The following is a 27,627-nucleotide window of genomic DNA, read 5'->3' as shown; positions in this document are numbered from 1 at the left end:
AAGCTAGCCATCAGACATTATCTTTTTGTTTCTTGAGCTGAGAGCCTTTTTGGGTGAACATACTTTAAGCAAACAAATCAATCAAGCCCAGTACTGTCTACTGTGACTGGCAGTAGCTCTTCAAGGTCACAGGCAGAGGTCTCTCTCCTCTCCTGCTAAGTGAGAGCCTTGAACTGCAGTTCCTCTCAAATGTTTTGTGTTGCCAAGATTTCTCCAATCTATCCCGCGGGCCAGGATCTAAAAGAACAGCAAGCTTACCCATTCTGCATGCTTGACTTGCGCTTTGATTTTTCCTAACAGACCCTGCCGTGCATGGCAGATACATTTATTTATTTAATTTGTTTGATTTATATCCCGCCCTTCCTCCCAGCAGGAGCCCAGGGTGGCAATACATTCTGGAAGACGAGGGGAACTTTCCAACATGTAATGGTGGTCTGTCATTCAAAATACAAAACAAAAAAATATCCCCCCCCCAGGTGGTGCAAGCCCTTGGACACACTTCATCCTAGCTACTGCCTTTGATTTTAGTGACTCGCAGCAATATACATAGATGGAAGATCAGGCCCCGCAACAAATAGACATCCTTCAGTGCTCCAACTAATAGTGCACATGCAAAACCATTGACATATCTACCACCATTACAGCAAGAGGCCTTTTGCTGTCATGCCTGAACGAACAAACATTTTATTTTCCTTTGTGAAACACACCCAAGACAAAAAAAAATCAGAACTCACAAATTATTCCATTAGCAGAAGAAAAATAAGGAAACAATGATGAAAGAGGGATTTCAAATGGTGGGGAGCACAGTTTCCTGTAGTTCATTCTAAGCATTGGGAAATGCATTAGATGAAACTAATAAAAAAGCCTTTTTGCTTGAAGATAATTTTTTTTCAGGTGAGCCGAGCAAGTGAATAACATCTCATTACTGGATTAGCAGGATGCTAAAGGAAAATTTGTGTCTACACAGACCTATGACAGACTAAAGAGTGTGTATGTATTAGCCTTAAAGGAACGTAGAGAGATTTTATTTCTAAAAAGCAGTAGTATTTTCTATAAAAAGTGTTCCAATAACTCCTGTTGTAAGTGTTTTAACTGCGACCAAGGTGCCTACGGCTTGTATCCAACTTAGTTCTATTCAGAGGAGACCCACTGGAATTAATGAACCTAGGCTAGTCATGTTTATTAACTTCAGTGGGTCTACAAGTAGGGCTAGCATTAAATACCACACTAAGTTGTTAGGCTCTTCACCAAAGAAAAAAACAGGCTTTCAAATAAATGTTTTAGCAGCAGGCAAATAAATATTTTGGTCATTGTGAAACGATATTTTAAATCGCCTACAAAAGGCATTATCACAAGATAGAAAACACTTATTAACTTCCATTTTGTTCTGTACCTCTTCTGGAAACACACAACAAAGAAATTTAGCCACAGAACTGCCATCATTAGCACGCTTCAATGTGGCTGCTTTTTGAGACTTTCAGTTTCAGGTAAGCCTCAGTTGCCCCACCCAAAAAACGACTGCATTGGTTTAAGAAAGAGTGATCTTGTCCTAACTTCTTAAAATAAGGTCCAAGAATGGTCTGAGAAAACCAGATGGTACATTGTCACAGAAGCTTAGCAATCTAGATGGGAGACCACTGCAAGCCTCCTGTAAGAGGAGGATGCATATGTATAATAAATTAACGTTAAAAATGTAAAAAAGAAACATACAACTAGCATTCAGTTTGATTGCTAACCCCTCCCCCTGAAAGCAACATTCACAGTTTGAAAATAAAGCACCACTGTGTAGTCGAAATCTGCTATAGGGATAGAAAAGATCTATGGAGGATCAGTTCAAATACCAACTATTTCTTTTGTGGCACGAAAAGATTATCTAGCTAAAAACCCTCCAAATATTCTCAACACGAGTTTACCTCTTTGGACATTTTTCAGACTTGTTTCCACAAGACCTAACACCTCTTTTCTTTAACTTCTCATTAGATTCAACATTGGATTAATTCTTTTCTGGAGAAAGCGAACTGAAAGTCAATACTTAATCTTGCCACCATAACATGGTAGCCACTGAACCTAACCTGACTTTGCCTTCCAAGTCACCCTTACAAATCCAGTTCAGTTTTAATCAACTTTTAAAAAGTATACATCAGACTTCTTGGTTGTGCATTAAGAATTTGGATTTATAAGTCCATCCTTATCCAGTGCTCAAATTACAGGGGAGGAGGTACAGGGGCTACTAATGAAATCCACCCCTACCACCATGACTCTCCCTCATTTGGGCCAAAATACATCCCCCGTTGTCTAACAGAAGCTAAGAGAGCAGACAAAAAAAGCAGCAAAGACCCTCACAAGCTCTCCTGTAATTAAACACACTCACCCATCCCTCCCCTTCACAACATGATTGGCGTAGAAAATGACAGTACATACGATGACCCAGTAACAGCACTCCTACATAGAAATGGCAAAGAGTGTGCTATAATGACCAAGCAACGAGACTTGCTCCAGAAATATGTTTGCTAAAATGAAGGGTGAGTTGTCAAGAATTTCAGCTTTGCATTTGGAGGACTGTCACTCTCTGTGGGTATAAACGTTCACAATCAACTAAATTATTTTACAACTCCCTGGGTTGAAAATGAAGACCGACTGACACTTAGAGCAGCAAAGGAAACTATATGTAATAGAGGGCATTGTGAAGTTGTAACTAAGCTACCCAGTATCAAAAGTGTATTACTATTTGCCTCTTTGCAAAATACATATAACACTGAATAATAAACCTTAATTTTCAGGCTACAGTGACAATCTTATGAACAGAAGCCCCTGACTGTGCATCACTGAAAGCAGTTCTATGCCTTGTTAGAAGTTACTATGGCCCAGTTCACACATTCATCTTGCTATGTGGGTGGCCACTTGAAATGGAGTTGTGTAGGAGCAACTCTATGCAGCAAGCCATTGGTGTGAAAGCAGCTCCCCATGCAATTCGGGTGATTTCATTTACACCACTGCAAACTGAAATCGCCCACGCTTTATGGGGAGCCATTTCACACAAATAGCTTACTACATGGAGACACATCCGCATGGTTCTAATTCAAGTAGCATACGTATTAACAGACACACGTATGATCTTCAGCTTCTAAAATGCCTGTCCATTTCTTTAAAAATGGTACTGTGAATAGAGGAGGCACTACAGTCTGCACTGCAGAATTCACTGCATCTATGCTGGACAAGAGATACTTGTTTTTTCTACTTTTCAGACTCCCATTTAAAGTGTTACTTCGCGAGGAGTCATTTTGAAGGCAATTTAAACCTGACAAAAGTTTGCAAAATGCATGACGACCAGGAGAGGATCGCTTTCATGGATGTGGGCTTCCTGACTTCTCCCCCTATAATGTGGATGTATGACTGCTGGTGAAGCTGACTGGGACTGATGGGGGATGGAGTCTAACACCATCTGGAAGGTCATCGGTTCCCCACCCCACTACCCTATAACCTCATCTTAAATATCCGTGCTGGTCCAATATTTCTGGAACTTAGTTGCAAAAAACAGTTTTGTGCTGCTGCGTAAGTTTAATGCCAGTTTGCTAGTGTAGCAAATGTTGCAATTAAGCCATGAACAGCAACGTTACTGTTAGACTTACTATAATGAATAAAATGAACATACAACACAACCGTAAAAGGCTCTTGCAGTAATTTTGGTAAATTCTGACCACAACCCAAGTTTGTACTTATTACCCCAATGAGTCCATCTATTCGTTTTATCTTGCACAATACTTGCCATACACGGAGTATTAAGCAGGAGTTTTGGCTTTCAGCTTGAGATGTGCACTTTTACTTGAATTAGACTCTAACATTTCTGAAGCTCTGGTTTTGTATATTGGGGAGAGGGGGATCCCCACATGTAAAATAGTATGAGAAAAAAAATATGGTTAAAATAGACACAGGTTTGGGGAACCTTTGGCCCTCCAGACGTTGCAAGGTACCACCAGTCACAGCAAGCATGGCCAACAGCCAGAGATAATGAGTGTTGTAGCTCTGCAACACTTGGAGAGCCAAAGCTTCCCCACACCTGGAAAAGATTTTTGGTAGTATCCAACATTAGTATTACTGAGATACAACCCTATAAAATTTTATTTCTAAGCAACTTGTCATTTAAAATGCTCACATAATCATATGTAATCCAAGATTTGAGAACCCACAGCAGATTTAGGCTACCAATATCTGGCATGCATAGGGTGGGCTTCTTGACTTTGCTTCTTTTAAACAGCACACCCTTCCCCACCAAATCACAATCTGTTTTTTGAAATTCCCTTAAAAGCAGTTTGCTTCAAGAAACCCAAGACCACCCATCTTAGACATGCAGAATTAGTTGTACAGGTTTTCTTTAAAAAAATACAATGACCTCATATCATAAAAAGTGACAAATGTTTTTCAACAGTTCTTTAATTGGAAAAGAAGCTTATCCTGAAGTTTACAGTGGGACAGAACTGGAGATTTGTAATGGGTGTGCAGGAGGTTCACACATAGAAGTTGTTTTGGAGCTTAAGTGATAACATACAGCATCAATTCCAATAAACATCATTCATAATAGTACAGTCAGGGGCATTTGCCTTTTCCATGACTATTTTTAACTAGGCCTCCATTTACCACCAGAGAACACTGGTACCATTCACAAGCTTTAAAAACTTTGCGCGCCATGCAGGTTTAGCTTAGTGATTTATGTACTTCATTAAATACTGCTGATTCCAACATTCTTGCTCCCTAAAAAAAACTCTTAACATTTAAATTAGACTGAATTAACATATGACAGTCCCACAGTAATCTGTGACTCATATCACTTATACAAAACCATAATCTGGAAAGATTTTGTTCACAGTGCATGAGATTTTAAAAATGGCTTGCAAATCAAGTATCTAATTTTGCTCTTAAACCATCCCACCGATGAGCACTGAAAAGTCACACTTAAGCATAACAAGTGTGTACATGTACGTGGGTAGGTACATATGTGTATTCAATGAACAACTCTCCTCCTTTCCCACAAGACAGCAGTGGTCAGACCGTCCTGGTTATCAATCTAAAATCCAACTCTCCCCATTCATTAATTTTTAATAAAACTTCAGAAGACTGTATTATGTAGAGAATACATACTGCAACATAATGGGCTGGGTTAAGGAAGGAGGGGTCTCTAGGATCCTCTGCTTTCATATAGATGAAGTCAGAACCTTAACACGGCTGTGCCTTTACTACATGCAGTTGAGTTTTGCAGCTCAGAAGAATTTTTTAAAAAGTGGCTTCATTAATTAGGTCATATCCATTTAGCTCCTCTGCATTTTTGAGAGAATTCTAAGCATCTTAACGCTAATCCAGACACACAATAGGGAAAAGGAAGTAGTGAAAGACAATAAATAAGCTGAGGGGGAGTATCCACAATGCAGACTGGCTAGAAAGGCAGCATGAAAAATATTTATCTGGACACACAGAGAGGCAAGTTTTCAAATGCACAGAGCAGAAATTAATCTTATATCTCTGCCCTCCCAATGAATAATTGAAAGACCCTCTTATTCAATAACATTGAATAAACTGAGTTGAGATCTCTGACTATTCTTCCTCAATACAGGAAGCTTCCGCTAGGAAAGAATACTAGTAATTCTCCACACCCCACAGAGATACACAATACACATACCGTTCCCCAAGCTCTTTTTAGCAACAGTACTCACTCTGTTAAAGCGTTTGGCTTGGAACAGATGCCCATTCACTCTGTACAGCTTCCTCCATCTTCTGGCTCCTCGTCGGTAGATTGATTCTAAGGAGGAAATTAAAAAGGTGTAAAGCAGTAACATACTAATACCACACACTCTCTACATTGAGCAAGCCGCGACTTAATCTGGCTTTCCTGAACATCCACGCACAGCTAAATTTTGCTGGAAATGCAATCTGCTGTCAAAAAGCGTCTGGAGGATATGCTCTCCCCCCCCCCCCCGCCAGCCTCTCCCATTCCTCCATCTCTCCCCCCCCCGCTTCCCCCCCTCACATGATTATAATCTTGTTACAGTTCTGTGACTGCTTGCTGCTTCAAGCTCAGGTGAGATGGAGAGAGATAACTGGGTTAAAGCAACAGCATTCTTCCCTAACACTTGCTTTACCAGCCTTGCTGTACCAGCGTTGCATTCAAACATCTAGGATGCAAGTTAGCTGAAAAGGATGGTACGGACAGGAGAGCAAACAATACAAATCTTTGCACAGTTATGATTCCCATTTTTCCCATCCTGGAAGATGATGTCACCACTTGATCTTTTTTTGGTAAAGAGGAAACAACAGAAGTGTCTTCTCAATATAGCGCTTGTCACTTTAACAACAAAATGAAAACTGCTCTCAGGTAATTTTTTAAAAATATAGAACCGGGACATAGGAACCGTAAGGACATTTGGACAACCTAGAGAGATACTGTTGCAAGTTAGTTTTCTGCACCAACTGCGCTTTTTGAAATCAGACTGACAGGCATCCTCATCCTCACAACATTTGTGATGCAAATCACTATTACTGGCATTTTATAGAGAGGGAACAGAGTCTGACAGGTAAGGATTTGGCTAAGGCATTCAAATCAGACTCAAAAGCACACTGTGCAGAGAACTATTTTCCCTCTCCCACAGGATTAAGAGTAGACATGAGGAATGGGAGGCTGAAATGCAAAAAATGTGGGCCCTTGAGGGGAGATTATTATTATTATTATTTCCATTTATAGACCGCTTACTATCTAAACAATCTCAAAGCGGTTTACAATAGAATACACAAGGTACAATTTAAAAAATCAAATTAATTTACAAAGCAAAATACATAAACAATATCCATATACATAAACACAGTCTAAAACAGTACTTTTACATTTCAAATGTTATTGTAAGCCAAGAAAGAACTTGCTTATTAGCCAGCATATATTAGCCAACATATAGTTAATAAAGAAATCTAAAATTGAGTAAAGTGTGCTATATGGGACCTTAAAACATGCTACAAAATGAATCCTGCAAGCAGCCATGTTTTAAGAAGCAAGAAGCCAGTTTCATTTCACACCACACCACTAGCTGAGGTTCTATCTGGAAAGACCTTTGTTGCCACACACAAGTAGTTACCTAAGTAAAAGTGTTACCTGTTTCATACCCCACAAACAGCCTTCTAGTATAACTAGATATAATTTTCCAAAAGGAAGTGGAGACCAGATCAGGTGTACAAAGTTAATGCTAGTTGTTTAGGTTGTTTTAAACTGTTCTTAATTATGTGCTTGGAACTGTCTTGCAAGGTGCCTACCTTAAGGCCATTTCAGTAGCACAAAACAACCTTAAAAAAAAAATCCCAGGCCCCTTGCCATTTTAAGCAGGGCATAACCCCTGCCCATAAAAATCCTGGAGAAAAAGGGGAAAGGACACCTTTCCCTTCCCAAGAGACACGCCACCTCTCCTATAAAATGCTCAGCATCAGGCAGGGCTGGCAGCCACCCCCAAATCTAACCCCTCCAGTGCCAGAGGCAAGGGAAATCTCAGACAGGAGAAACACTTGTCCTTTCTCCTTTCCCCTCCTTCTGAAACCTCCCTCCTTGAGAGGTGGGAACAATACTACTCATTTAACCAGGCTGTGGCCCACTGGTGCTTCCTAGCTCATCATTTTAAGAAATGCTGGCTTGTCCCATGTACATAAACCTTAGAATTTCTAAAAGAAATGTATTCCTGCCTGTACTTCAGCATATTGTCGTTTACAAGTGATCTGGAGGTATAACCTTTCACAAAATCCTCACGTTCATCATGCACAGTGCACACCACTGTTTATTTCATATAAAGCTCCATTTAATTTTCTTCAAAGCACTTATTCTTAAAAAAAACAACCAACACCACTCAATACAGCTGTTCAATATTCACATACAGACTAGAAATGAGCCTGTTATTAGTCACAAGGGGAAAGGAAAATTAAATTCATTGTGATCTCTAAACAGCAGAGAAGGATTAAACTAGTTATGAAAGATAATGCCAGGGACTCTGGGATTCGAACCAGAAATCTGAAGCTGGGACCTACCATAGTGAGCTACCGAGACCTCAGAAAAGGAGTGGGCAGTATCAACACCTGCAACTGGCAAGCACTATGAAGCCTTTAAATGCTGAGATTGTGGCCCCTTCTGCTCTTGCTTGGTCAACAGAGCAGTGTCCTCTGCACACCTGCTTTTCCAGACTTCGAGCTCCAGCAGCTGACTTGAAAGAACCTTGGACGAAATGAAATATCCCTCCAGGTCTAGATGCAGGTAGATACTCAAGGCTCTAGGCCTGGCTCTCAAAAGGGTCTATATGTACACTAACAAATTTCTCACTGCAGTGTGGGACTTAAGAGGTGAGGCGATATGTAAAACCCAGAGCAACTGGATGTTTTACCAGACAAGCTGCTTGATTACAGAGAATCTCAGTTTTCATATGAGAGAAAAAAAGGCATCTAACCATTTTCAACTACTGTAGAAGCAGCAAGAGATATGGGATGACCAGGGCTAGTTTGGAGTAAAAAGAATGAGCTTCAAATGCATATGTACCAGTTATTGAAGCAACTGAATGGTTTAACCAAGATGTTCAACTACAGAGAACCTTAGGTCACATGCACACCACACATTTAAAGTCCAATTTAACAATCATGGCTTCCCCCCAAAGAATCCTGGGAACTGTCGTTTACCCCTCACGGAACTACAATTCCCAGCACCCTTCTTTGGCAGAAACCATGTGCTTTAAATGTATGGAATGGATGTGACCTTAGTTTTCATTTGGATTTGAAATTGTCCCTTGATGACACCCAGTTAAAATAAAGGTTCTCCTTAAAGAAAAGTGAGCAGAATTTTGGCATTTACTACCTTCCTGGAAAACAAAGTAAGGCAACTCTGAAAGGGATGAGACACAGGAAAGGTGGGAATGAAAAGAACTGCAACAGGTCAAGGGAAGGAGCAGCAAAGTTATTAGAATCACAGCAGATCAGATGGGAGGCTAGGTGTGAAAAGCCGAGAGGCGTTTCAAGGGTTGATTCTGACCCTGGAGCAATGTTATGGTCTTGAAAATGGAGTGAAAGTTACTTGCAATAGTAAAGGATCAGGTTTTGGACTGGAACGGTGCCACAGACCTTGAAGGAGGAGGAACAAATTTTAGTTGTCATGATGGAAGTGTGAGCTCCTAGCACTTTCTGACTGTGTGAGTTTGAATGGCAAATTTAAATGTGCTATTTTAAAATGTTAAGAGAAATACAATGACAGGCAATACTTCAAAAAAAAGTATCTCGGGGGGGGGGGAACCCAACCAATTTCAGTTAGTCACCACATAATAAACCAGATTAGAAGCAATCACAAGCAAGTACCATTAACTCTAATGCATCAACTACAGCTTTGCTGCAAAACACAGTACGTCTTGTAAGGCTTAAGCGAGTTTTTTACTGGTTTTTGAAACGAGGAATTGATTCATCCTCCATAAACTTAATTGTTCATGAAATTAAACCGACATGAACATCAGAATATTTGCTGAACCACAACTCTACAGAATCAGCTATAAACAATACTAGGACCCAAGCCTACCTAGATAAAATAAAGTTTTCCTTCAAAAATAAAATGTATCAGGGTAGTATCTTACTGGGTTGGACCCAAACTAAGTTAGTTGAAATTAGGTCCCATTGAAGTCAACGGGCTAAATTAGTTATGATTTAAGTTCTACTTAGCCTGGATCCAATCCTTATCCTTTGCTTAAATTTAAGCATCCTGCCAATCCTCAACACACAAAACACTGTTCCACCAGAATTTTTATTATTATTATTATTATTATTATTTTGACATTTTAAAAAGGTAAAGGTGTCCCCGCACTTACAGTGCGAGTCATTTCTGACTCTTAGGGTGACATCTTGCGACGTTTACAAGGCAGACCATGGTGCATATGAGACTTGATACAATGAAACGAAGAATAAGTTACAACTATAAAATCCTAATTCAATATTATTATTCCAAATTTAGAAGCGCCCAATACTTCAGTGGTGAATGTGAATGAGGACAGTAATGTATGATTATAAGGCTGAACAGGAATATCCAATCACAGACCTTGCCACACACTTGTTTTCATCATAGCCTCAAGAATGCTGGTCAAGAGGGAGATAGCACTTAGTTACCTTTAAAAAAAAAAAAGTTGCCACACTTAAATCTAACAGTGGGGTGGCAGGTGGTAGTCGCTCAGTGATGAACCAAATTTGATTCATCCACAAGAAGCGACAGCTTTTGTTATAAATTCCCTTTCAGTGGGTCAACAAGTCCTCTGTAGTTGCTTGCATTACTATTTTGACATGATTTCAGACAAATTATCCTGAAGCTACGCGAGATGCTCCCCCCACACACACACACACAATGCAGAGAAATCAGCTCTGACTACCCTCTCCTGGTAAGTTCAATAGCTACATCATTTAAAAGGTTAACTATTACTGAAACGTCTAAAACCTTTCAGAAATTATTAACATATTGTTAAGTGTAGTATTACCAGTGAGGGCTGGTCCGTTAGGGCAAAGGGGGCACTGCCCCACCATTCTCAGTCTTCCCTCAGCCAGTCAACCAGCTTACCTGCTTACTTGCAACCAACTTGCGGGGGGGCACCAGCTGTCCTCCTCCTCCCTTAGTTTTCCCTTGAACAGAACTACTATGCCATATCAACAGATGCTCATAAAACTTTCCTCAACTTCACAACAAGTTTCTCAAACATTTGCATGGCAAGTGTCATGTGCAACCTGTCCCTGGAAACCAGCCAGAGAATAGTAGCAAGTCAACTACAATAATCCATCAATCAAGTTTCTCTGTAATCAATATGAGTGCAAAGCTGTTGCTACATGGATAGATTCTGATGCAGGCTTACACAGCACTGAATGGAGTAAAATTGTTACTGCAGGAGTTTATTTCTTTCCAAAGTGCAAGAGTGTGCTTACCTACAGGAAAAATGAATTGTGTAAGATACCGTATATTCCGGCGTATAAGACGACTGGGCGTATAAGACGACTGGGCGTATAAGACGACCCCCAACTTTTCCAGTTAAAATATAGTTTGGGATATACTCACCGTATAAGACTACCCCTGCTTATGACATGCAGGTACTTAGCAGGAAAACTGTCACTTATAAACTTATAAATATTAATATTTGGATTGTCCAGTTGTTTTGTTTTTGTGCCTAGGAATTACCACCAAAAACTGGGGAAAGATGTGAGAAATCTTTTTTTTAAAAGCAACATTAAATGCCTAGACTCTAGTTTCCAACACTATGGAGTATTTATTGATTGATTAAGAGAATTTATATCCTGCCCTTTTGCTGTTAAAAACAGAGCTCAGCACAGCTTACAAATGTAGTAAAAACAATAAAAATACACAATCAGAGAAAAACAAGCCAAAATGTTAGGAAAAGGAGTCTTTCACACCACATGCTCAGTTCTAAATACTGTTGCAGCAAGTTTTACAAGTTCCTCCAATATTCCACTGGTGCAGGCACTCAGACATTCAAAGTACTGTATGTTTCTTAGGTTTTATAACAGCAGAGCTTTGCTTAACTCAAAATTTCTTCTCCCTTTGATAACCACATCTACACAGGTTCCACCTCCATACTCAAAATGAAACTGAGCCTGGAAGTGTACAACAACCCCACACATACCTTGCTAATTCGATTATCAATGCCAGGATGTCTGTCTTATCGACTACTCTCCTGCTCCCCCCCCCACACACACACACACCGGGCATCATGAAAGACCCAGTCCTGGGCTCAGAAAGAAAATAAATATCTGGTCCTCTTCAAAGTATTGATAAGCCTCTTGTTTTAATTGAAATAATAATTATAAATTCTTGTTCTTATCACTAATGGGAGTTAATTATCTTGCATATGCTGCTGTTGCTTCTATGGCTGTAACGGAGTGAGGTTAAAGATAAGTGAAATGCAAATAGGAAAAAAAAATACAGAAGGCAGTAACACTTTCCTAAATGTAATACCATACCAACCACAACAAGATTCCTATAAGGCAAAAAACTAAGCATCTCACAACCAGTCAGGATTCCTAACCAAAACCCAAAAATATGATAAATGAAGAAATATTTATTTAAGCATAACTATCAAATATATTTATTATTTACACAAACTGTAAAGATATTTATAGTGCAATCCTAAATTTATTTATTCAGAAGCAAGTCCCAGCGTATTCAATGGGGCTTACTCAAAAAGGGACAGAAATGCAACCTCAAGTGATAAGCAACTTCATTCACACAACCCAAAATTCCGAATCATGCCACTTTATACTGTTTTGCAACTGTTTATACTTGTTTTATGGTTATTGAATTTTAAATGGCTTTATTTCTTGTTGTGAGCTGCCTTGGTTTCCAACCCTACCTCACAGGGGTGTTGGAAAGACTCCATACACACACGCACACACTGCAGATGTATAAATACATACAGCCCATATAATAGTTTATTGTCAAACCAATTGGTCATTGCAGAAAAATCAGTATTAGTTTCCTACAGAATAAAAACTGCAATACCTAAGTAAGCCCTGCCTACTTGCTTTAAAATAGGACTGGGGGGGGGGGGCAGAAAGAGAACACAAACACAATTCTTTTTTACATTCACTCCAAAGTCCCATTGATTTTCAGCACATTCATAATCATGTCTACTCAAAAGTAATTCCTACTGAATTCAATAGGATTTACTCTGGACATATGGGATTAGCACTGTTTTTACCCCCAAAAGCAACTATTGGGAAGGTTTTCAAAACACTGCCCAGGATCTGACTCCTACACACAACAGGGGGAAAAACTGAAATGTATATACCTACCCAATTTATGAGATTTTCAGATAAACAGGAGGGGAAACCACCATTTTCTGGCCTCGCAATGAGGTTTTGCAGACACTGCCACCAAACAAACACATCACTGATTGGCTGAAATCCTGAACGGGCAGGGTTAAAGCTACGAAGTGCTATACAGTAGTTTAAAAAAAGATTTAACTGGGGGGGGCTGACGTTTTTATATATATCTCGAGAACCGCACCACCTAGAAACTTAATTTTTTTTTTTAATGAAAGCTGAGAATCCGGGCCACCTAAGGGGCTAGCCGGGCACCGGGTGGCATGCTTAGAATCCGGGTAAAACCCAGCTATCCGGGCAATATGGCAACCCTAATAAGACGACACCCGGCGTATAAGACGACCCCCAACTTTGGAGAAGATTTTCCAGGGTTAAAAAGTCGTCTTATACGCTGGAATATACAGTACTTGCCAGCTGTACACTTTGAGAATGTTCTACATGTATATAAAAAAATGTTTTGTTAAAGAACAAACAAGTGAACACTGTTTGTAAACACTTGTAGATTGTACAAAAAATAATAATTTCATCATTTCCACATAAAAGGAGAAACTCCATGATCAAAAATATATGTATAGAACTAAGGATAAATAGATCAGTCTAAATCTGGTCCATATTAGTTTTGCATAAGTCCACTGCATTAAAAAAAGCACAAAAAGTTGCATTTAAATCTTAGGAAAAATTCACAACACACATTATGCATTTTCTTCCAACATATGCACTTGTGTACAAAAGTGCGTATTTTAGAAGAAAATTCACAACGTATATATAAGGAAAAATTCACACAATTTAAATGCAACTTTTTGTTGCATTTAAAATTAAAGTATAAAAATGTGTACAATTTTATCCAATATGCACATTTTTATACTTTAATTTTTCACTAAGAACTGCATTCCACAATTCTATCCAAAGAATTAACTGTGCTCTGATCTATGTATTAGTCCAGGAAGTTCAAATTTTAATCAAATTTCTGTAATATGTCTGTGCAGACATCTATATCTTGTTTTATCCAATGACATGTTATCTTGTTCTGTATTATCTTACTTACTTAATTTTCTTTTATTTTTTATTATGAAAAATGTGTTTTATGCTGTTCTTTGACCGAAATAATGAATGATTGGTTTGGGATTCATATTAGGTCACCTCACTTAAAAATGCAGATCAAATGAAATTCTCCTCCATCGCTATTATTATTATAACAACCATCACCAGAGGAGAGAGACTCTGCTAGCTGCCATGAACCATGTAAGTCCAGAAAATATATTTCACTTGGTCTTATCAACACCTGGAATTAAGGACTGGCAGGCAGCACCTCCCTCAGCAGCCACTGCTAATAGATGTTTCTGAATGTTACCAAGACACTGTTTCGTGAATTGTTTTTAAATGGAGTTTCAGTAGGGCCCCATTCATATGGCGGGTTACATTCCAGACCCCCGCCTAAAAGCAAAACCTGCCGAAAAGCGGAACTCATTAAATAGAATGGTGCCCGACGCCCGAAAAACGCCGTAAAAGCAGAACAAGCGCCATATGAATGGGGCCTTACTCTAATTGAAAGCCGCCGTATTAGCGGAACGCCAAAAAGCAGGGCCCTACTGTATTGTGGATAGTGATTGTTGATGTATTTATATTTTGACTTGTTAGCTTTGTCGTGCTTTGTTGAGTGTAAATATACAGAAAAGCTGCATAAAAAGGGTTTTTGTCTGTTAAGTAGGTGGCTTTGCAATACTAAAAAATTCTGCTTTAGAATGGTGCTTCAAGTACACATTGCAATTTAAGGTTAGGTAAAATAAAGCCACCCAACAGCGCTCACTGCTGTTGACTACAGCACAACGGATAGCACAGAATTACAGCCACAAAGAAGGAATCACGTACGTGTGCAATGGAACCAGCCAATACAGGCACCAAACACATAATAATCTGTCAGCCTCTAAAACGTTCATATATACAGCACAGTCTGGTTTTGAATAAAGATGGTTTCTATTTGATTTCAAACACTACAACATGAAATCATGAACCTTTTGTCTTCATGTTCCTTAAATATTTCATAAACCAAATATTCTATGGTTACAGTTTTCAGACTTACAACTCACATCAGCCCTAGACAGCTGATCTGGGATGATGGCAGTAGGAATCTATCAACATTTGAAGGGCCACAGGTTCCCCATCCAAGGGTTAGAGGTTCCAAGAAAGTCTGGGAAAGTATCTGACAGTACAACGTAAAAGTCTGACAATGTGATACTTGGGGATCATTGTTTTAGACTTGCCGTTCAAACGATACTTAACAGAAATGGTTCTTCATTACATTTCTCCAAGTGTCAGGACATGAAATATCCCCCTAACATTTTTCATCATCATTTATTCCCTCCAGTAAAAAAAAAAAAAATCTTGAAGGATTTCATCTACTATTGGCAGTTAATATGGTTTGTGATTATTACGACATTAAATCGTCATCCAAATTGCAACTTAATAGCCAAGTGAAGAAGCAAAGCCTGCTAATTATAACATTCAGCTAGCACGAGGACAACCCTACTTGCCAAAACTACACTCAGGCTTTACCCTTAATGTAACCTAAAATGCTCCAGCGGGTGAGGAGGGAGGTGACAAATTGTGGCTTGGCAGGAGGAGCTTGAAGTGACCAAGCCAGAGTGAAGAGAAAAATGAAGACCAGGAACTCGTCCCAGTGTCAAGAGGAGCCTTCAGCAGCAGCAGCAGCACACAGAGGCAGACGACTGTAGTGAAAGCACAATGAGGGTGTCCACATGCATTTGTGTTTTGTGGCTGGAAACTCAAACAAGGGCTCCCAAAGACAAGGAGCCTTCAATGTGATGGAATTGATCCATTGTACTTAGGGGCTGATCTATGAAGCTATTGAGGAGACATTCATAGATAGGGCTGAAATGTCTAATTCACTGATCTGATCAACTGAATTAAAACAGTGTCCACAATTAATCAGGACCCATTTTAGAAAGTGTATTCTTTCTCCTCTTCTATCTCTCACCACCACCACCACCGGAGTGAAAAACAGGGAGAAGGAGCTAGAGCTCCCAGCCTGTAACTCTTACATGGACTGGTCCATGTCTTGCCCTCTTGGATGAGTGAAGTCAATTCAGCGAGGGGAAAAAGAAGACACAGTGTTGGGCACTTCTGAGCAAGCTCCAAGGCTAAATTCCTGAGGATTTCCTCAGGCACAAGCCCAAATGGGACTTACTACCAAATACCCTGATCCTAGTAAGCAATTTCTTCCTACAGAACTGTTATGCAAATCTGTGAAAATTAATGCCAATTTAATCCATCAGAACATTCACAGTTACTCACTTTTTAAAAACAAAATTGGGCAAGCATCCTACATGTTACAGTTAGAGCATGCTTCTCTTCCTCAGCTGCAATGTACAGCCACCAACCTCTGCCAGCCCCCTTCCCTCAGTACTTGTCACAGCAATTTTTTTACTCAGCTGTCCCTTCCTGCCATGCTCTTGCCCCCATCCACCTGCCCTTCCTGTTGCCTTACCCCTCTTGGAATATGCCAACAATTAATTCTTATTTATATATTTTTTCATTAATTTTAAGGAAAGAACTGGTCAAACCACTGCAACCAGCAACAAATGTGTACAGTAACACAGCAAACATTAAGCAAACCACTCACCGCCATGTATTTATACATCAAGGGTCCCGTGGTTAGGCTAGCACGAGCAATTCTAATAGTTCGGACTCTTGGCCATTGATTAAATATCCTCTCCATAGAGAAGCATGAGTCACCAGAGGTTGGTGCAATGTATTGTTTTTGTTTACAAAATTAATAAATGGAAACCATACTGTGTCGGAATGATTGTATTTCGCTACCCCTTTGACGACTCTCCTATGCTGCGTTAAGTGCTCAGACAGGGCAATATCCCAGACTCGCTTCATCCACCAACTATTAATCCTTAGTTGTTCTTGGCAAAGTGGCTGCTAGAAATTTCACAGCCAATGTTTCTCTTGATTCTTTTAGGTTTTGCATGCCAAATGTTTAAACCAATACTCCAACCATTTACTGGCTTATCACAACCCTTCTCCTGACCATCATGTATTCTTCTAAATCTGTTGCAGAGTGCCGTTTTAACATGTTTGCAATGCAGAAGCAGAAAGAAAAATACATTCACACATTTTGAACTGTGCACTCGCAAACCTGACTTTAAACTGCTCCATCAATTCTTCCACAACAATCCAATAGAACCAGTTATTAATGTGATTTAATCCACTCCCATCAGCATCTTGTTAATACAACTCTCAATTTTTAAAAAAAGGAAATGTAGAATTCCCAGGGCTCCTGTCACCATCAAACACACTGACACATCAAAATGTCTTCTAAAAAATGTGGCGTTCCTTAATCAGATGTTCTCATGCTGTTAGTTATATTATGAACAAATAGACTATTCATCATGCTTGTTTGCTATAACTCACCACATACAGTCTAATCTTTCTACACTGCGTATGCACTTTGGGATACTACTTAAACTAAGGTTAGGTTTTAGTGTTATTGTTGGAATTTTAAGGTTTTAATGTGAATTATATGTTTTTATGTCGTACGTCACCCAGAGTGGCTGGTAAACCAGCCAGATGGGCGACTAATAAATTTAATAAATAATAAATAAGCATCACAGAAAAAAGCTGCATTGTTGTTTAAGCTTTGAAATGCACTCCTTCAGGCAGGAATAGCGTCTTGCTTGCACATAAAGGGCAGCAATTTCAAAAGCCTCAGCTGACTCAAAAGCAAGCCTGCATTCAAATTACTGCTCAGCCACAAGAGCGGTTGCAGTTGTAGATATTTCGTGGACATGTTAATCACCACCACCCGCCCCACTGAAGCATGCTTTAGTGCTTTTCCACATCCCTTTGTAAAAATATATGAAATTATTCACAGGGAAGAGTCAGAGAGGCATAGTGGTTAGAGTGTTAACCAGGACTGGGGAGACTTGGGTTTGAATCTCCACCCAGCCATGACACTCAATGGGTGACCTCAGACTAGTTACTATAGTCACATTACACTTTGGAATTCCCTCCCCTTAAATATTAGACAGGTGCCATCTGTTATCTTTCAGACCTCTGTCTTCCAATAAGCCATGAAGCTGAGACCTTGATCAAAGTCTGCATCTACACTGGAATTCTTTTAAAGATGTTTTAATTCTTTTATCACTTTCTTGTTTGTAACCCTGGTCTCCTTTTGGGAGAAAGGGCGAGATATTAATTATAAATAATAGATCTCTCAGCCAAACCTATCTCACCGGATGGTTGTAGGGATGTGGGGACCACATACATTACCTTGAGCTATCTGGAGGAAAGCTGGGATAAAAATATAATAAGCAACTGTACCAGTGCTCCCTTCATCCCAACCTAACTGTACTGAGTAGCTTAGCTGGGAACAGACTACAGACAAACAGGTATCTGAACGCACTTCTGTGCTCTGACCCAACCATGCGCATCTAGCCATGTGAGACTAGAGTTGATCAAGTTCTACAGTGCATTGTGAGAATGAAACCGCCAACCCAACATGAGAAAGTGCCAGCACGGTTCCCTACACAAGTATGAGAACAGAGATGCATTTTCTCTTTTTCCCTCTGCCTCACCCCAGAGAGAGCTTCATTGGCCTCAGTAATGGCAACTTTGTCAAATTCAGTTAGTTAATTAGTGCTGTGATGTCATGACGTTCACCATGCGATTCCTGACTGGGTGGGATCACACAGTGAAGACCCCGTTCAGGCAAAATGCTGAAGCAGCCCAGGGAAACAACTATGGGCAGGCATAACAAAAATGAAGAGTGGGCGAGAAGAGATTTTTCACGGACCCCCTCTGCGTGCTCCCAACTGAAACTGCACCTTTCACACCAAAACCTGAACCTCATGAAAATTTAACACAATTCAAATTAGTGAAGTGCTCCTAGTATGTTAACCACAAGAGCCTTGGCGCTCAAGGGGCACTATTAACTGTGGGGCAACCTGAATTTCAAAGGCCCACTCACTTGCCTGTATGGCCCACAAATGCCATAAACATACTAACATACCATTCCAGAGAGCAGAGGCTCTGATAAGAGGGAAAAGAAAACCAAACGTGTTTGTGACTACAGTTAAAATGAAAAGCTCGACTCAAAACCAAGTCACATTATATGGCTTCATATGGCCTTTAAACTAAGCCAATTTGGAGTAGCATTAGTTCTGCATCTAGCAGGAGGCTGGACGGACGGACTGACTAGATAGTTTCATAAGAACTAAACAGACTTGCTGGACCACACTAAAGGCCCATCTAGTCCAACATCCTGTTTTACACAGTGGACAGACAGATGCTACCGGAAAGCCCACAATTAAAGGAAGAGGTTCTCTGAAATGGTATTGAAAGGCATCCTGCCTCTGAAACCTGGATTATGACTAGCAGCCACTGATAGCCATATCATCCATCAATTTAACTCACCCAGTTTTTAAAGCCATCTAAGGTAGTGGCCCTCTCCACACCTCGTGGCAGTGAATCCCATAAACTCATTGAAAAATATGTTTTTGTCAGTCCATAATCTCCTGCCAATCAGTGTCACTGGTGACCCCCCCCCAAGTTCTAATATTAATTTTGGGGGGAGAAAATACATCATGTGTAACTTTATATATCTCTATCATGCCCCCTTGCTTCCCCCCCCCAAACTAAGAAGCACTGATCATTTTGCTTTTCCTCATAAGGGAGGGTTTCTGCCCCCCCCATCATTTTGGCTGTCCTTTCATGTACCTTTTCCACATCCACAGTATCCTGTAAAGAGTTTTCCAGATATGGCTGCACTATAGATTCGTCTAACAACTTGACAAACTCCGCCAGTTTTATTTTCACTCCCTTGACATACAGCAATACTAGAGAAGCCTGATCTGGACTAAATCCAGAGCCCGGATTATTTCCGGAGCAGATTAGTGGGAGGGCCTACCCATTCCTAGCAATATGCACAATGAATATTGTATGCTTAGCTTCAGGGCAAACTGAATACTAACCAGCAAATAATTTTACTTACACAAAAATGTAAGCTGATCCATCTACTTTTGGTTTTTTTTACTGCTTCTTTTTTGATGTAGTGGAAAAAAAAGCAACACAAGGAACACACAAAAGAAAAAAACTTCAGAGGAACTCAAATGCAGACACATCCACACAGCCCTCTCTGAAGTACATCCTTGCAGTTCTAGCAAAATACGCTATAGAACAGCCTTTCCCAACCGGTGTGCCTCCAGATGTTGTTGGACCACAATGCTGGCTGAGGCTGATGGGAGTTGTGGTCCAACAACATCTGGAGGCACACTGGTTGGGAAAGGCTGCTATAGAAGATATAATGATGGAAGAATAATTTATTCAGCTGTTTTATTTAATTTTAATGTGAGCCACCCTGGAAATGCTTAAGGAAGAATAATTTCCAGAGTTTTCATGTGAATAGTTCCACAACAACTCCACCTATAAAGTCACCTTAGAAGAACTATACAGTAGCCCAGATCCGTGTACGAGTGGAAAGGAGATTGACTGAAATGGGATTTCATGTTGAATAAAGCAAAAAATATGCATTATTTCCAATCACCTGGAGACATATGAAAAATGGAGAACACCAACCATGAAGCAGGCTACATGTGCCATGTCAAAACAATGGCACCATTTCCTTTCTCTGCTCGTACCGTATAAGAAAAAAAAAAGGAAATATGTTTCTTAAACTCTGCTCCTCTTGTATGGTAATTTAAAAACAGGTTTTCACATATCTGTGCACTAGAAAACAGCCACCCAGGCATATAAAATTTGACCTTGACTTTTTCTTTCTCCGTTCTTCCCCTCTACCCCACAAAAAAATGGTCATGCTCAATTGAATTTTCTCTTTGTTCTCAGTTTCTCTTTTTGCAAAGCCCAAAGCTGTTCTTGTTACAGTTTTATATTGGTCAGATGTCTATTCCCAGGGCTTAACTCATATTCTTATCAGAGGAGGGTTTTTTTCTTACATGCAATTGCAAACAAGTGCGAGGCAATGAAACAAAGTGGACATTTTTATACTGTGTTTTGATTTTGAAATTGTTTCTAGTATCGAGGCATACTGTTCTAAGCCTCACTTGAAACTGTTATATGGGAAAATACAAATCAAGAAAAAATTATTATCTTATATACATGAGTTTGTTTACTGCTGTTCCATAAGCATTTCCAGGGTGGCTCACATTAAAAATAAATAAAACAGCTGAATAAATATTGCCACATAAAAATTGCTTACCAAGTTTGAAGACCTAGGAAAATGATAATCTCTTCACCTTACAAAGATATAGGTACCAGGTGAACCACCCTAAGAAGAGAATTCCTGAAGTACTGGTGAAATGTGTTCCAGATTATCAGTTCTAGCCAGTAGCCTAGCAGTTGTATTTTGAACTGTAGATACTATATATGCCCAACATGTTGCAGCCGTCCAACTTGGAGATTACCAGGGCCTGGATAATTTTTAAAAAAATGTTCTCTAAGTATCTTCTACAAAACAGGCCTTTTTATGTAGTTCTTAATGGTAAGAAGAAATAAATAAACACACCTGCTTGTCCCAAGAGTTCCACAATGAGGTCTATCGATATAGGTCACAATAAGGGTCACAAGGGGACAGAACACAAGGGGAATGAGGACCCACAGTCGCACTGGGCCCAAGCACTTCAGGGCTTTATTGATTACAACACACACACACTGAATTGTACCCAGAACGTAGCAGGAAGCCCATGCATACACTTTAATCTGATGTAATACTGACACATCTGCTTTCTGAAGTGGTGTCTGAACTGAAGCTTCTTGCACAGCAGGAAAATCCAAAGGTGACCAAGAAATGAACCATTCACAAGTCTGAATCTGAAACAAAGGGCTGCAGCCCTTCCAAAACAGGAGTATTCCAAGCTACAGCATACACTGGAAGGCCCAGGTGAAGCAAGAAGTCTAAAAGCATGCAGGGTTGCTCCCTTGATCCAGGGGAGTTGAGCCCTGTCAAATACCCCATCTTCTCTAGATCAGAGGATATGCAAACTATCTTTCCTTCAATGTTGCCACGACTGAGTGCCCAACCATGGCCAAGCAGTGGCGGTCAAGACTCCAAATGAGAAACAAAACATCCTCCACCTGAATTGTGTTTTTTCTCTTAATTGACGGATGAGGTAGCACGATTCAGGGTCTGGTTTTTATACATTACATGCATTTATGTTGCATGCATACACTGACATTTCTGTCCCTGTGCAAGCTGTTTGGGCGGCCTATATGACATCAATTTACAATTTACTGTTTCATTTTGTCTTTATTTCTTGTCATCTTCCCTGTTATTCTTCTTGTTGTACTGAATGTTTGAAAACGTGAACACTTTTTAAAAACAACAAGCAAACCTGCAAGGCCATGTCTGAAAACAAATGAGAAATCCTAAGGGGTGCCGTCAGTATGTTAACGACATCCTACTGTAAGTTTTCAAATGACTTCACTCAGTGACTTCATGCTCGTTCTTTCAACATGGATGTAACAAAATCCTACAGCATCCTCCATGGAAGATCCCAATAGATAATAATTAGTCTTTCTACTGCCAGAAATGGACAGACACATTAGAGTCGGTTTTCCCAAAGTAGTTGATACCATCCCCCTGAGGTCGATAGGATTCTGCAGGGAGTGAATAAAATCACAGGGATTGAAAAAGGGTCAAAAAGGATCTGAGGATGGAGAAGCTTATGAGATAGTGGGGGGAAATTCATTAAGCTCAGAAATAAAAGTGCTTGATTACTAATAAATGCTGATTATATATTGATATTTCTTGATTTTATTCTATTTACATTCCTAAAAATTTGGATTAGGGTTGCTGACTTTATAAGCTCATCAAGGAGACAATGAACTCTTAAATCTGGGGAACCCTGCGCTAGAGGACAGTTACACAAATATGCACAAGTCCCATAAACACAGTTGCTCAGTTTCATCCATATCTCATGACCAGTTTTTAGGATACTGAAAGGTGCAGTAAGGATACAGTTCTTGCTGTCAATAACTAGGCCAACAAACGTTCTTATTGTACAGCACATAGGGCCTATGAAACAATTTCATTAGGTCATTAGCATCAAGGCAATTTTTAGCCATAGTTTCACACAAACATGAAAAATTGTTTCAAGAAATTGAGAGAAATATTCCACAAGTTAATGCAACATCCTTTGGGGTTCTGCATGCAATGCCCTGGCTGTTAACTCTTCAGTAACTTTGATATAGGATCCAACCATCCATCAGGGAATCAGACTGTCCGGCAAAAATACAACCCAACACTAACTTTGCTGCCAGCCCACTAAGTGGAAAACAGAACGGCCCTGCAAGAATACAGACGTTGGCCAGCCCAAGTATAAACCACAATTATGTAGGAAAACCAAAACAGAAGTCCACCAACTAATATTTTCAGGAACACACAGAAGTCTGTATCAGAGAATTCTAAAACTGCATTAAGGTACAATGCTCAAAACATAACATCAGAATGCAGTGAAGAGCTCTGTTGGGTAACACTAGAATAAATTTACCCAAAATAGCTTAGGATGATTGGCATTCAATTAATAAATTAGTAAATTATTTCACTTGAGAATCTTAAGATACTCCAAGGTGGTATTTATAGTTGCCAGCATCAGAAACCCTTTCAGGTTTCCAAAAATCTGCGGTTCAGGTTCAGCAGCTTTGTGAAGGCCTGTAAGTAACATGTTATCCTCACGTATTTTCTATCCTAGTGTAATACTGAGAGCCAGTGTGGCCTAGTGGTTAGAGTGTTGGACTACGACCTGGGAGACCAGGGTTGGAATCCCCACACAGCCATGAAGCTCACTGGGTGACCTTGGGCCAGTCACTGCCTCTCAGCCTCATGAAAACCCTATTCAGAGGGTCGCCGTAAGTCGGAATGGACTCGAAGGCGGTACATTTAGTGTAATACTGCACATTATTAGAAAAGCAATCTTTCTAGCAAACAGGGCAAAAAGATTTCACCTAGTTTTTCAGCCAATTTACACATCTACATTTCAAAACAACCTCACACTACGTCAAATTAATATACAGTGGTTGAAACCATAAAATGTTTATTTTAGTTATCACATCCTTGTGGAAACCCGTTTGCATTATCTCTGCATATTCAACACTTCTAGTGATTGCATGCCCTTTTTCATAAGCTGGACATGAGGAAATGTAAAAGAAATCCAACAGAATCTCTCCCCTCTATTCTGACACCCTTCAAAATGGCTCATTAGATATGTAACATTCCAATATTGTCACATGAACATTGCCTTGCACTAAAGAGGCCACTATGAACCAAGACGGCTCCTGTTGGGTGCTCTTTAGAATGCCTGACAGAACCTCACCATCACCAAATGGGTGGCTACATCACTCTCTCTGGAAAAGGGTCTTCTCTGCAGTGGTGTCGCAGCGGTGGAACATTCTCCTCTTGGAGACATAGAAGGTCCTAACAACGATGTGTGATTTGAGATTTGAGCCTGTTTGTGATATTTTGTGGTGCTATTTGTTGATACTGTTGTTTTTTACTATTATTATATTCCAAACTGTTTTTATGACATTGTATTTTTCTTGCTACTGAAGCTGCTTTGCGATCGTCTGGTGATGACAAGCATCACACAAATATACAAAATAAATAAAGAGGATTAGCTAAATCTGGAGTGGGGAAACCACTTTCATTGCGCAGGCCAGATCAAAGAGTGGCCAAGCCTCTGTGGGCCACATTTGGTCAATCACCTGAGGTCATATGACATAAGGTGGATCTGATCCCACTCAAAAGCAGCAGGACTTGCTTTCAGTGCCAAATTTAAACTGCAAAGAAGGAAAGCTCCTCTTTAAAGGAGCAATCACTCTAAGCCGTTCCTTGACAGTGCAGATTTGGCCTGCTGGGCCAAAATCGGTCGACCCTGCAGGCCTAGGTGAGCTGGACAGAAGTGTATTCTCCTATTAGACTATCATAGCCTCCAGTTTATCACATTTCTATCCCGATCCCATACATTCCTCGCGGGGAAACTAAACTTGTTGACAGTGAAAAAGAGGTCCAATATTCCTCACTGCTGCTTCCACAAGACAAGTTGATGTACAAAGTGTACAGAGAGGCAATGGCTCATTATCTAAGAGGCAATGGTTCATTTATCTAAGAAAGAAACATTATACATTGCACACCTGCAGGTAATTAATGGCATGCTCTTAATGAAGTCACATCCAGTCTTGTTACCCAATTCTCTCCATTATCGGTCTCCAAGTTGGCTGTTTCTTTGTTCTTATACATTTATTCGCCAAGCCTATTTATTGGTATGGGTTTTCTATCAGCTTACAGATGGGGTTAAATGTAAGATACTCTTAATCAACACTTAGTTCACAGTTATTATACTGGCGATCAGTTAACACAAACCATATGTGCCAAGTAACTGCAAACTATCATTTGCCACAATTGGGAGGCAATGAAGGGGAATACTGTTAATATGGGGCTTGATCTTGCAGCACCAAACCAGTTTGGATTATATATGAACAGGCCCATAAGACTTCTGTTGCCTCTTCATGTATAAAAATTATTCCTGGCAGCTGATGGACACATCACAGTAGAACATGAGCAGAATTCAGTGTCTCTCTGCAGGTGTTTCAAAAATCCAATGCACCTTTCCCCCTCTCTCCTCCTTCAAGAGCATCTCAGGACTTAGCATTTTTATTTATTTATACGCCGCTTGCTATCCACAGATCTCAAGGCTGTTTACAATTAGGAATATCAAAACACATAAATACACAATAAACACCATTTCAGATTATTTACATTACAAAAAATCCAAATATATAATCCCTCAATATCCATATTCATAACCACAATACATATCTTAATAAGATAGGAGAAAATTAATAGGCTTCATGATACACACTCCCAACCAACATGACAGAACTGGGCATGTTTAGCCTTGAGAAGTCAGAGGGGGTGATATGACAGCATTCTTCAAGTGCCTGAAAAGTTGTCACAGAGAGGAGGGCCAGGATCTCTTCTCAATCGTCTTAGGAGTGCAGAGTAATGGGCTCAACTTACAGGAAGCTAGATTGACTGAACATCAGGAAAAACATCCTAACCGTTAGAGTAGTATGATAATAGAACTAATGACCTAGGGAGATGGTGGCCTTTCCAACACTGGACACACTCCAGAGGCAGCAGCACACAGGGGACATACAAGGTGTCCGTGTCAGGTGTCCTTCCCTGGCTCTCCCTGTCAGGTTCCTACCTGCGCGTGGCTACTGCCTGTCACTAGGCACCACCAGGGACTCCACCAGTCCGGACCGCTCTCTCTCTTGATTTCTCTCCCCGCTCTAGCACAGATCTCAACAGATCCCCCTGCTAGGCAACCACCAGTAACGTCCCAATACTAGTATTCCCAGAGACTCTGAATACTGGTATTGTTATTCTCTTCACCGCTGCCACCCTTTGTTACAGTTCCCCTTCAGCCTTGGTCATTACCTTACCCTCCCTTCTGGTCTGTGAAACCCCAGCCAAGGATCAGGCCTTTGGTAAACCAAATTAAGTATTTATTACAGATAACAAAGCTAACAAGATTAACAAGATTTCTTCTTAAGGCACATAAGCATATGGTTTTACTCAATACTAATCTGAACTCCACCCCCCTCCTTCTCCACGCTCTCCTGGTAAACAACTCTCTAAACCCCACCAAGCAATCCACTCTTTCTCTTCTCCCCCCTATTCCACTCTCACTCCTCCTTTTATACATTCAGCCATTTTAAACACTCAGCCAATCATCTCACATTCTACTGCCCATTCACTCCCCCTCTTTCACTCCACTTACCATATATCTTCTAAACAACCAACACTTACCATATATACATTAATATAGGAACATCAGTCCACGGCTACATGTCTTTGTGTGTTTATAAACTTGCACTTCTGCATAAAACATACAACAAGCAAACACTTCTGATGCATAACACGTGAATCAGCACTTAGTCAAGGAAAGCACTATCAACAAAATCTGCTGTTCTTCAGGGAGCTAATTCCAAATCAACTGTTCATTGATTCAACTCTATGGAAAGTTGCAGGAGAAGCAGAATATTACACTATAAATTTCCCACACGCACACCGTTCTCTTATGCATGGTTTAGCGATGGACAGTGGGCCTCCCCAATCTAGCACAAGTTTGCCAACCTTCCCCACTAGAGTTAATAATGGACAAGGCTTTTGTTATCACAAATCTTAACCATAGTAAACACTAACCTGGATCTGCTCCCAACCAAAACTGTTGACTAGCTTCAAATCATGGTCAGGAACAAGCCCTAGTAAGGAAAGGAGATGCTGGAGCAACTGCTTAGTGTGCAAAGGTCCCATCTCTAGGTAGGAGAAGGACCTTTGCCTGAAATGCCGGAGAGCCACTGAGTTAGTGAAGCAATACTGAGCCATATGGACCAAAGGTTTGACTTGGTATAAGACTGCTTCTTATGTGTTAACCATGGCTAAGTAGCACATCCCTTAGCTGTCATTAATGCCAGGGGAGCAAGCATGAAATCCCATAACAGGCTAAGGAACAGGCATAGTTATGTCTATCCCAGAAGACTCATCAGAGTGTGCCCAACAGGAATATATCATAGTGGCTTTGTCGAGGTATGTAATAGACTTGCTTTCCAAAGCAGGAGCTGCATTGGTCTGCTGTACTTAAAAAAAAAACCCTATGGGAATTTAGGTAGGTGTGGTACATATTTAAGCACGACGATCTTCATTGTGCATTCGGTTGTCTC

The 27,627-nt window shown here is 40.2% G+C and overlaps 1 protein-coding gene across 3 annotated transcripts in view; it reads right to left on the bottom strand.

Moving 5' to 3' along the window:
* Positions 1-27,627, bottom strand: part of PRKCZ (protein kinase C zeta) — an 84,541-nt gene that overhangs the window by 32,796 nt on the left and 24,118 nt on the right. For all 3 annotated transcript variants that reach the window (XM_061600661.1, XM_061600662.1, XM_061600660.1), the window contains exon 6: positions 5,706-5,791. In XM_061600661.1, coding sequence (XP_061456645.1) covers positions 5,706-5,791 — 86 coding nt within the window. The remainder of the gene's footprint in view (positions 1-5,705; positions 5,792-27,627) is intronic.

The sequence above is a fragment of the Rhineura floridana genome, chromosome 18 (assembly GCF_030035675.1).
Source record: "Rhineura floridana isolate rRhiFlo1 chromosome 18, rRhiFlo1.hap2, whole genome shotgun sequence".
Taxonomy (NCBI): Eukaryota; Metazoa; Chordata; class Lepidosauria; order Squamata; family Rhineuridae; genus Rhineura; species Rhineura floridana.
The sequence above is the reverse complement of the archived record's forward strand: the minus strand, read 5'-3'. Positions and strand labels throughout refer to the sequence as shown.